Source organism: Meriones unguiculatus, chromosome 1 (assembly GCF_030254825.1).
Source record: "Meriones unguiculatus strain TT.TT164.6M chromosome 1, Bangor_MerUng_6.1, whole genome shotgun sequence".
Classification (NCBI taxonomy): Eukaryota; Metazoa; Chordata; class Mammalia; order Rodentia; family Muridae; genus Meriones; species Meriones unguiculatus.
In genome coordinates, this window is record NC_083349.1 from 37,363,479 (window position 1) to 37,376,267 (window position 12,789).

Below are 12,789 nucleotides of genomic sequence, written 5' to 3' on the forward strand. Positions count from 1 at the left end.
CACCTTACTGTTCATCTTCTTTCAGCCATTTCCCATAGCCTTGTTACATCTTCAGATTGCTAAAGATGAGAGAATGTACACTTGTGAAATCTGTCATTCCATACATGTTGACATCATCGCCCATTGGTCTCTAAGCTGTGTCCCTGGCTTTCAGATTCGCTAACACACACAGATGATAAGGAGTGAGGACAGACTTTAGCATTTCTCTCCCTTAGACTATCTTAAGATACTTTGTACTTCAAAATTTAATTTTTATGCATTCTCAGCAACTAAGAAAATAATGACTTCCATTACAAGGACCTTTAGCTGATAGCTGGGTTGCTGTTGTGTAGAGATAATCTGCATTTAAGGCACTTTGTTGGAGGAAGCTGAGTGCTAAGAGGCCACCAAATCTCTTATCAACACATAAAAAATTATTTTCTATGCATATTAATAAAACCTATTTTAGTATGAGTCAGAAATATTTTGAATAAATATTTAGTAAAAAGAGAAAGATGTATATGATCTAAAGAAAAAGCAGAGTGTGGAAAATTTTTCTATTTACCAGATACATTTCTTTTTAAACAATTAAGAGTTGGGACAGTAAAGTATGCCTGAAAAACAAGAAGGTAGTATGTACCTCATTTTTAATTTGAGATATGAAAGGGCAGAAGGCAGACATCAAATTTAAGTTCCCTAAAAACTCTTATTGATGGTTTCATCAGAATAAAACAATAATAAAATATAAAACCTTGAATTCCAAGATCACAAAGGTCAGCTTTAAAATTTCACTGGTTTCTGCAACTTAGAGATAATACCTATCGTATGCATTACCTTAAAGTACTCTGGGTGTATTCATACTGTGGAGTATCGGGTGGGACAGGCATCATTTTCACTTGTCTATCCAATGGCAATCCCACCAGGCTCCTAATGGATCATTCTAAACCTACAGACACACAAATGATCCCTATTAAATTCACATTTCAAATAAATAAACAAATAAAATAAAGTAAGAGCCATGTATGTGAAAGGGTGTACAGAGAGCTGGGGAGGATTAATGGAAATGGAAAATGATTAGAGAAGGGAGGAGCTTCGCTAACCAGGATACACTTTGTACTTGTGTGAAATCGGCCAAGAAAACAACTCAATTAAAAAAAAAAAATTTAAGGTGGCCGTTCAGGATCTGGTTATATAAAACTAAACCAAACAAACACTAGGTTCACAGCTTTCTTTGTTATTAGAGGTTAACTCCGAATAATGCAGAGCCACGCTGCTCGCGGGATTGTCCACACCCTGTCTCGGCGGTTATCTGAAGCCTGCCACATAAAGCTTTGATAATTCTAGTTTGACTCGTTTCTGAAGCATCTACTGCCTTTAAGGTAAAGGAGCAGGGTACAGTTTAGGTGCATGAATTCTAATGTCAAAATGGCATACACGTATCATAATGGCTCTTTTACCAAAAGAGATCATGGGCCAGAAGTCATTTATGGCAGCAACATCAGTAAGATCTCATAGAGGGAAGCATGCGAGGATCCAGGCAGAAGCTAGATGGTCTCACAAAAGCATAACAAAATGCATTTAGTTTAGGAAGGGACTTATCTTCTATTTCTAAGTGAAATTACAATTTTAAAAAATGGGGGATGGAACTATGAATGTATCTACATATTACAAGACATTTGATTTCTTGGTCCATCAATGAAAAATCAGAGGTACAATGCAATTCTGTGGCAGAAATAAGGCAGAATTATTGAGAGTGGGCGGATTTTATGCTAATTTTAAGGCTGATTATAATGTCTGTCTGGTTTCAATCTTAGAGTTTGTGCGTATCAAACTTTTAACACAGAGGAGACCATACTAATTTTGTAGTAGGAGATTAATGGTTTCTTTGGAACAAGTGAAATTACATTCAGTTGGAGACACTAGTGAGCAAGTCAAAATGTCAAAACATGGTGCTGCTAAAATTGGTTTGAAGTATGACAATAAAATGCTAAGGCTCCAGTGGAGAAACTTATGACAGAATGTGAAGCAGAGGAGGACCTGGTTACTGCAACAGGGAATGGGGTAGTTTGTGGGTTGGGCTCAGGGACTTTGGGACCAAAAGTCAGGATGAGAATCCACCAGTTATACTTTTGTTTTTACTTTAGGATGTGCAAATGTGTGTGTGTGTGTGTGTGTGTGTGTGTGTGTGTCTATTACATGATAAATGAAACATAGGATGGGCATTTTGAGACACAGATAGACATGTAGTTGCCGTACAGTCTTTTAAAAAGTCCTCCAATGTAAGGCGTGTTTAAGTGCTCTTACCTGCTCTCTCTGAATCTCCACAGATCTTCATAAACAATGAATGGCACGCCTCAGTGAGTGGGAAGAAATTTCCCGTCCTCAACCCTGCAACTGAGGAGGTCATCTGCCACGTGGAAGAAGGGGACAAGGTAAGTCTCCCAGCATCCTCAGGTCCACTTTACAGCAGGAGCCTTTGTTTCTCACCATTCTGAGCTCAAATTCGTAAGATCACAAGATCAAGGAAGGGCATGCCAACATGGCTGCTCTGTCAGTTGGGTTAATGTTGTATTGTCCTTGGCATAAGAAAAACAATGGCGAGTCATGTAACAGTCATCAACCGGTGCCTTGGGTGAGGTGCTGGTTCTTTTTTCAAGCTATTTTTTTTTCATGACTATCCCCCCCACACACACCTTGGAAAAGTATCTGTGTTTATTGCACAAACTCCATAGGAAGTAATTTATCCCAGGATAAAAAGGAGAGACATCTTTTACTAATTTACAGTTGTTCTTTTACATTTGCCAAGTGAAGCCAAAAGCTGATATAGGACTTTTAGAACAAAGTATTATCAAATTATTTTAGAGAAATGCGTTGATTTGGGAATAAGGAGGCGGCTCAATGTATAAGATACTTAAATTTGAGGGTCTGGTTTCAGAACCCTACGACCCACACAAAAGTCATTTATTTGTAATATCCACTAGCTTATATATATAATAGTCAACAAATATGAATTGGATGAATAATTCAATTTCTATTTTAATTAAAAGCTTATCTTTATATTGAGAGAATGCTAATACTACACCTTAAAAACTATTATACTAATGAAATAATGAACATTTAAAATTAATATGCTCTTTAGCAAACAGTTCAGCATTATAATAACTGAATCCAAATTGAAGCTCTTGCTAATCAATACTATTTTGAATTGTCATACTTAATAATTGGGTATAATTATAGTTGAACAACATTTTGAAGAATAAGTTAGAAGGAAGTATATAATTTTAAAGAAGAAGAACTTTTAAAAACGAACAAATTCAGGAATGAGATTTCATATCGAAGTTGTCGGAGACCAGTTTCGACATTTAACTGGGGGCAAAATGAGGCAGAGAGTAGTTCCGCGGCTCCTGCCTGGCGGCCCAAGAGACATTTTTTGAGGGTAATTCTCCCGGGCTGGAACTGATGTTTACCTACTGTGGATTCACTGATAGTGATGAACTGAGAGACCAGAATTAAACTGCTGGAGGCAGACCAGTTCCGACCGCTTCCTGCTACCATGTAAGCCGGAAGCCAGGTCTAGGACTGTTGGCTTCTAGCGGGAGCTTACAGCTTCTATGGTAAGCGGGAGCTTCCACTGATTGTGGCAAGCATCTAAGATGAAAACGAAAGGAGATAAAAAGATCACCGCGCCCCCCCCACACACACACACTTGATGATGAGGAAAGACAGACTCCACCAGGTAGGTTCCAATAAGCTTCTTTTCTTTAACTTATTTTCATTTTTCTTCTCTTTCTGACTTTTTCTACTTTACACATCCATCTGTACATACATACATGCATGCATACATACATTCATACACATTCACATGTTAGGCAGAAAGAGCAAACTCCAGAGAGCGACTCCAACCCACCCTTACATACATCTGTATACACATACGTTCATCTTAGTGGATGGGAAAATATTCCAATAACCTTGCACATACACACACATCTTAGTGGGGGGAACAAACTTCAAATTGCAAGTTCCAAATCACCCTACATCTATACACCTTGGTCGTTGGAAAAAAACACTCCAAAAAACAATTTCCAAACCATGCTTTCACTCTTTTCCCCACAGCTTATATATCTCAGTAAAATCTTTCAAGCAGTACAAAAAAAAAAAAATCACAATGTGGTTACATTCTCTTTTTCTTAAACTAAATGATTATGAGTACATGTAAGAAAAACATGTTCCCCAAAACCCTTACTTTATCAAATGCTTTATGTATTATGAGCAAAAAAACAAATATGAAAAACAAATCATTCCTAAGAACCCATGTATACTTGTAACTAAACAACTTGTTATAAATTAACAAGGTGAGCAAGCAAGGTAATTTCTCAGCTAGCTTTTCTTTGAGGGCAGGCTGTAGTTTGCAGTTACAAAGAATCAAGTATTGTAAAAGGTAATCTTATAAAAATCCTAAAATGATAACAAACTTTGATATAGGAAAACAATCTGCCATATCTGCTTTAAAACATTACGGTGAGCATCTACTCATTAATAATAATTTTTTTAAGTCATATCGGAAGCTGAGGGCTAAAACAAGAAGAAGGAAATCAATTGTTGTCTCATGCACCCCTCCCCTTGAAAGCATCACATCAGCCAGTGCTACATTTGGTTACAACCTTTAAAAGTCCCTGACTTTATTATTAAGAGTGGAATTTTCTAAACTTCAGATTCTTCTCTAAGATTTTCTACATCGGAGCCACTAGCAAAACTTCACTTAACCTTGCTAAATAATCTGTTTTCCTATGATTTTTTTTTTTTATGTCAGAGCCACTAGCAAAAACATCTTTATCTAACCGTGCTAAACAGTCTCTTTTTTCTAATTCTTTATAAGGGTAGTGGTCATTGCTAACAATCTACATCTGTAGGTTCTATTTAATGGTGGTGATTGAATCATTAATTTGCTCCAGCAACAATGCCTGAAAGAAATCAAGCATTGCTATTTGTAGGGGCCAGGGATACTGCTCAGTGAGGGGCTGGAAGCTTCCTTAGCATTTTTACACAACTCATATAGTCTGAGGAATGTGGTGACCATAAGGGTAACAAGCAGGTCTATACTCATAACAGCATGAAGTCCTCAGATCATGTAGTTCTTGGGGTTATGCCCCTCCAAGACAAACTCAGCGTGACTGTGGTAACTAGTGAGTTCCATTCCATGAGTTCTAGAGCTGTTTTGCTGTTGTTCCTGACATGAAGTTACATTATATCATTGATTATAGTCAAATATGATAATGTTTCCAATACTTTTTCATTTATCCAAAAGATATTTGTATATACACTGAGATTAATATAAATATTATTCCCAAAGTTACTTATTTATTTGCTATACAAAGTTTTCAAACAGAAAACATGATGTAAACTTGCATCAACTACAGAAAAATGTTTGATCAGTAGTCTATATTCTAGTAAACCTAGTAATTATAGGCAAGAAATTTTCTCTTAGGGAAGTGCTGACATAGAAAAACTTACATGCAGAAAGATGTTAATTATGACATAATTAAAAATAGAGAAAAGAATATTTGGAATCACATACTTACTAAGTTGATGATATAATGTCTCATACCATTTTGTTTTTAATATTCTCACTATAAATTATCTTACTGTCTTATGTGACACTTTTGACAAAATTAAGTAAAATAATTTAAAAGATTTGGAAAAAAGAGAATGCTAAACTTAGTGACCGATATGTAGAAGCCCAGAGCAGGTGAGGCAGGGATGTGGATCCATGGGGCTTACTGGCCGCCTGATCTTGTCAGCTGGTGAGCACCAGATACAATGGGACACTATTTTTCAAAGTACATCATGAAGAGACACTGAAGAAGACACCGGACATCCACATCTGGGTGCTACAGGAATGTACACACCACAACACCAACACCCACAGGGACCTTCCAGACACAGCCAATGACTCAGTATTTATCAGTCCTGCTCAATTTGAGCAAAAGCATGACTCTGATTGATTATCTAATTAAAGATTGTTACACTGTGGCTAATAATGGGAGAAAGAAGATTCTATTTCCTAACTAAATTTACAGATGAGAACAAAGTGGAAGGATAGCAAGGCTGAATAATTTACCCAAGCTGACACTGTTAATAGCTTGCAAAATCGGCATCAGTGCTCTGCCAAAAGCCAAAGTGTGTGTTCAGCAGGATTAGTTTGGTGGCGGGGACGATTGTTCCACTGTGTTACTATTCATTATAAGAGTAACAGTGAAGCGCTAAAATGCTGAATACTGTTGAGAACCAGAAAGCCTTCAGAATCTTTTTCTGAATACATATGTAAAAGATGTATATGTCTACTTTAAAAGAAAATTCCCCACTAGTAACCATTGAAAAAAATTAAGATTTAAATCTCTGTAATATAAGATAAAAATTATTATTAATAATAATATACTGGAAGATGAAGTCAGCAAACCTGAGGCTTATATCATTCTTGACACTGGGCTTCAGCTAACTGGCAATCACATGACCCTGTCACTTTCCACCCTTTATCAGCTCAGCTTCATTCCATGCAATCACAAATATTAAGATATTTATGGAGCCACACAGGCATATTCAGATAGCCGTGGATCTTAGGTTACAACATTTGCAGAGTTTGTGGAATCTAAAGGTTCAGATTACAGTAAGATAAGCACAAACTTAGACAAGGGCTTTCAAAGACCAGGCCTCAGAGTGTAACAGGGAATTAAAGATTAAGAAATAAATAGAGAATGAGGAGGGCCTCTGTGGGCTGCTTTCTGTGTCCGTTTTCTACACATACGAAAGACTTCACACACAGGAATGTCTTCCCTCTGCTTCTCTTTGATTCAGAGGGAAAGTCCATCGTAAGGGACCTTCATAATGCTACATAACATTTGTTTATGGTCTCATACCCAGACTACCTCATCAACAGAATTTCAACTTCCGGTCTGTGCCCTACTTTCTCTCAGACACAGCTTGATGCCTTATCACTGTTTCTGGACATGGCCCCAGTGTGATCTTCTAAAACACATCCTGGCAAGCCCCCCAAAGTGAGAGATCATGCATTCCACATTTACGTCACCTTCTTTCACCTCCTATTTCAGTTCATGTAACAAAAGAAAAGAACAATCTTAGAGGGGTAAAGAATATATATAAAGATCAAGTCAGAGAAAACCCCTTCATTTATGGACCAATAATGCATCTTCTTTTATATCATCAGATGTCAGTAAACTATGCACATCAAGGAAACTTCTATTCCAACAAGCTTTGAAATTTTATATAACCCACACTGTATATAGGGGGAATCTAGTATTTATTCACCTAGTTGCTGACATAGCACAGTGATTTTGAGAATTGGTTTGCATAACAATTTCTAGAAAGCCCGTAAAGTACAGATTCCCTATCTTCCCAGAATACTTTTCCACATTAGAATGAGCCTGGGAACTGGCATCCCATAATATTTTTCAGATAATGCTAGTGTTATTAGCTGGGGATGGAGTAGCAAACAGAGTTCTAGAAACAATGAAAGTAAATAATTTGCATTTTTTCTCAAGGGTTATCATTATCATTTAAATATGGGCTATATACCTTTTAAAAACAGCACTCTGGAGGCAGAGGCAGGATGATCTCTGTGCGTTCTGGGTCAGCCTAGCCTACGTAGTGGACTTCAGGATATCAAGTGCTCCTCTCTCTTTCAAAAAACAAAAATAAATAAACAAATAATAAAACACAATGACATATATTTATAAGCCAGAACAAAAATAATTCAATATATGTATACTACATATAATAATCAGATCATGATAATTACATTTTCATCTCCTCACCCTTTCATCTGCTCTCTATGTTTGAGGCTATGACCAACAATCATTTGAACCCAATATTCACCCTGTATCACTTTTCATATTATGCTCTAATTAGCACAATAATGTACATTTCTTCTTTGATATCTACAGTTTAAATTTCAATGGTTAGTTGTAACCATACAGAATCTTCCTTTTTTTTTTTTTTTTTTTTTGGCTTAATTCGCTTTAGCATAATGTCCTTCACTGTCACTTCACTGTCATGATTTTGATGCAAAGGTAGGATTTCATTCTTCTTACACCTTCATTACACCTGTGTAATGTCACATTACATTCTTTATTCCTTTATCTCCTGATGTGCGCTTGAATTAATTTACTATATTGACTAATATAAATAATTCATAAATGAACATAAGAGTAGATGTGTCTCTTTGCTTAACTCATTTTGTTCTGTCTGGTTATATACTTAGAATTAGGATAGATAGATTATATAAATTATATATTTCTCATTTTTTTCTGATAAGAATCAAGAGGTTATTTCAATCTTCTTGTATCTGTTGAGGCTTGCTTTGTGATTGAGTGTATGGTCAATTTTGGAGACGATCCTGTGTGGTGCTGAAAAGAAGGTATTCTCTTTTGTACTTAGATGAAATGTTCTTTAGCTATCTCTTAAGTCCATTTGATTCATAATTCATTGTTTCTCTTTTTAGTTTCTGTCTCATTGACCTGTGTATTGGTGAGAGTAGGGTGTTGAAGTCTCCCACTATTAATGTGTGAGGTTCAATGTGTGATTTAAGCTTTAGTAATGTTTCTTTTACAAAAGTGTGTACCCTTGCATTTGGGGAATAGATGTTCAGAATTGAAACATAATCTTCATGGATTTTTCCTTTAATGAGTATGAAGTGCCCTTTCTAATCTCTTTTTATTAATTTTGATTAGTGTCTATTTATTAGATATTAGAATGGCTATTCCAGCTTGCTTCTTGGGCCCATTTGCTTGGAAAGCCTTATTCTAGCCCTTTACTCTAGGGTAATGGCTCTCTTTGTGGCTGAGTTATGTTTCTTGTGTTCAGCAGAATGATGGTCCTATTTTCACATCTACTCTGTTAATCTTTTTATTAGGGAATTCAGTCCATTGATGTTGAGAGATATTAATGACCAATGGTTGTTGATTTCTATAATTTTGATATTGGTGGCAATAGTCTGAGTATGTGTGCCTCCCTTCTTTTGTATTTGCTGGTATAAAATTATTTATTTCTTGTGTTTTCATGGATGTATTTTCCCTTGTATTAGAGTTTTCCTTCTAGTATTCTCTTTAGAGCTGTGTAAGTGGAAGGATATTATTTAAATACAATTTTGTCATGGAATATCTTGTTTTCTCCATCTATGTTGACTGAAAGTTTTGCTGGGTATAGTAGTCTGGGCTGACATCTGTGGTCTCGTAGGGTCTGAAGATATCTGCCCAGTCCTGTTTGTCTTTTAAAAGTCTCTTTTGAGAAGGCTGGTGTAATTCTAGTAGGTCTGCCTTTATATGTCACTTGGCCCTTATCCTTTGTGGCTTTTAATATTCTTTCCTTTTTTCTGTATGGTCAGTGTTTTTTGATTATGTTGTGTGATGATTTCCTTTTTTGGTCCATTCTATTTGGTGTTCTGTAAACCTATTACCTTTATAATCATCACTTTCTTTAGGTTAGAGAAATTTTCTTCTATGATTTCATTGAAGATAATTTTTGGGCCTTTGAGCTGGGAATATTCTCCTATTTTTATTATTCTTAGATTTAGTCTTTTCATGGTATCCCAAATTTCCTGGATGTTTTGTGTTAGAAACTTTTCAGATTTATCATTTTCTTTGATTTTTTCTATCATATCTTCTATGCGTGAGATTCTCTCTTCCATCTCTTGTAGTCTTTGGTGATGCTTGAGTCAGTAGTTCCTGTTCTGTTTCCTATATCCATATCCAAGATAGCCTCAATTTGTGTTTTCTTTATTGTTTCTATTTCCATTTTCTGGTCTTGAACAGGTTTATTCATTTCCTTTACCTGTTTTCTTGTACTTTCTTTGAGGCATTTATTCATTCCCTCCTTAAAGGCCTCTATCATTTTCACAAGATCAGATTTAAGGTCATTTTTCTGTGCTTTAGGTGTGTTAAGATATCCAGGACTTGTTGTAGTAAGATAGCTGGGGTCTGGTGGTGCCATATTGCCCTGGATTTTGTTGGTTTTGTTCTTACACTGTCCTTTAGCTATCTGGTTGTCTCCAGTGTTGACAGGCTTGGAAGTCCCTGGTAGTCCTTGATAACTGCTACTTCTGTAATTACAGGTAGAGTTGAGGTCCTCATTTTTTTGCAAGTTTTTGTTTGTTTGTTCTTTTTTGAGACAGGGTTTCTCTGTATAACCTTGGCCATCCTGGGCTTGCTTTGTAGACAAAGCTGGCCTCAAACTCACAGTGATCTGCCTGCCTCTGCTTTTGTGAGCACTGAAATTAAAGACATGCACCACCACACCCAGCTTGTCTTTTTCATTTTTTTGAGGGATCTTTATGTTATTTGGTATAATGGTGAAATCATATTCCCACTAAAGTATATAAGGTTAATTTTTCCACAATCCCAACAGTACCTTTTGTGTTTTGATTTTGTTAATAATCATTAGGACTAGAGTAGGAGAATATCAGTCAACTTTCATTTTGTTTGGAGTTTGTCCAGTAGCTAGCAAAGTAACCATAGCTTAATATTCTTGTTGGCCATGTATACATCGAAAGCAACACCTTTTATTATACTCTCCATTTAGATTAGATTATTTAGAAGATTTTGCTTTATATTAGTCCCTTATAAAGCCTGGAAAACAAATACTTGTCAGGTAAACCGTCTAACATTTCCCCCTGCAGACTGCCTGTTCACGCCCTTGTTCTGCAAAATTATGACTTAAAACTACACAGGCTTATTTAATTTTTTGTTTTAATAGTTGTGTTTGGGAAACTCCTCAAAAAACAAAAACAAAAACAAAATAACAATCACTGTGTAGTCCATTGTCTTGACATTATTATTATTTTTTCCCAGTTTTCTTCAGTAAAATAATAGTTTTGCATTTTTATTTAGGGTTGTTGGTTCATTTGAGTTAGTTTCTATTTATCATGAAAGAGAAGGCTGTAAACTAACTCTTCCTGTAGTAGTTTTTCAGCTTCTCTATGAGAAAAATGTTGGCTCTTCTCCACTGTGTGTTGTGATGCATTTGTTGAAATGGCAGCAGGTGCATAACGGGAAATATGGGTTTTGTTGCAATGGCTGGGGCTGGTTTAGCCTCTGGTTCATCTTCATGGATTCCTAGAGAGCCAAAATTAAAAAGATAATTACCATCCACAGCTGTTTGCCACAGGTGACCCAAAAGCCTCTTAGATAATCCCAGCAGGAACTGAGAATGTGTTCACCACATTTAAGAAAAGAGGAACAAATGCTTTTTCCATGAGATTTCTTGAGGTCCACACAGTATGATTTTACCATAAATGGCACCCCTATTCATTGAGAATCTGCAGAAAGAATGTAAGGGAAGAAATAGAAAAATAAGCCACGCATACAGTGAGATATAAACAAACATACACAAACTAAGAGCCCAGCCGCTGCCTGTGCCTTCGCCATGTAGAGAAAAAAGGATGCTCCAGACCATGAATCTGTAGATGCAAATTAACAAAAGGTCAAATTCTTGATGTTTTAACATTGAAACCTTGAATACTTAGCTCCTAGGGGACATCTTGCTTTGACAATGGGACTAGGCTCATCAGGAAAACAAAATTCTCTGCTCGGTATTAACCTTTTGAGGCAAGCTGAGGACTTTCTTGGGGCAGTCCCTGAGGTTTACCTTCTCCCTCAGGTGCAGAAGGGAAAGCTGGTGACCTTATGGGCAACCTTGCCAGTGAGCACTGATCTGTTCTGCACTTAGTGACAACCGCCCTTCCCGTAGAACTGATCAAAGACAGTAATTCATAGCTAGCCAAGCTGTAAGTCAGGCCACAGCACCAGTCTGGTTAGCTAGACAAACGATTCCTCTAAGGAAATTGACAGCAATATAGTCTGTGATAAGCAAGAGCTTGTTTCACTACCACATTCCCGTAAATGCATCCTTTTCTCTTTTTTCTTTTTTATTCCTAAGCAAATTATCTTAGAATTGTTGATGCTTGAACACTTTGTGAGGAATCCAGTGAAGAGTGTCTAGCGTGGCTTCAAGAAAGGCTCTAACCTGGCAAAGTGCAGGGGCACCAGAAACCTGATATGCTGCCCTGATTCATTAGGGCACAGGCTAAAAAGGTTTCAGAAATTCCTTTCACAAGCAAAGCAGGGCTGCCAATGGGCCATATCCTACCTTTCATGGTATCACAGGGTGGGGCAGGGGCCAGAAGCAGATGCATGCCAGTGGGTGGGAAGTGTTTGTTTTCTTTTCCCCTCAGTGGCTCCTTTAGGCACCGCTCCCTAATCCTAGGCCCTGAGCTAATCGATAATTGGAGGGACAAAACTAAATGTCCATTAACATAAGTGCTTCAGACAGGTGTAAAGGGAAATTAGTCTGTCTGATTGCTACTCGCTTTCTCTCCAGTCTCTGATGGAAGTTAATATGGGGGGTTCAAGGAGAGGTGGAGGTACGCGGACTCCCTAACTAGTCTTGAGGTTCTTGCTTTCTCACTTCATCCAAACTGTCTGTATGCATTCAGCCTGCAGGTTTGGACTTAAAACTGGAATATTTTACTTCTCTGGGCCACAGGATTTGATCAAAACAAAACAAAACAAAACAAACAAACAAACAAACAAAAAAACACCTCAGTTAATCTTGTTGTCTTAGCAATGAGAAGAAAACTTGGAAATACCAGTCTTTTGAATTAAGATAAACAAAACAACAGCTTTCAAATGATGGAAACATATTAAAAACCTTTTATGTGACTAGTACATTGGATAACGAAAAAGTTTCATCGCATACTGAAATCAGTTAAAATATGACCATTATATAAATATTAATAAAAAT

The 12,789-nt window shown here is 36.8% G+C and overlaps 1 protein-coding gene across 3 annotated transcripts in view; it reads left to right on the forward strand.

The window, feature by feature from the left end:
• Aldh1a1 (aldehyde dehydrogenase 1 family member A1) overlaps positions 1 to 12,789 on the forward strand; it is a 147,213-nt gene that overhangs the window by 102,820 nt on the left and 31,604 nt on the right. For all 3 annotated transcript variants that reach the window (XM_060387341.1, XM_060387340.1, XM_060387346.1), the window contains one exon: positions 2,307 to 2,411. In XM_060387341.1, coding sequence (XP_060243324.1) covers positions 2,307 to 2,411 — 105 coding nt within the window. The remainder of the gene's footprint in view (positions 1 to 2,306; positions 2,412 to 12,789) is intronic.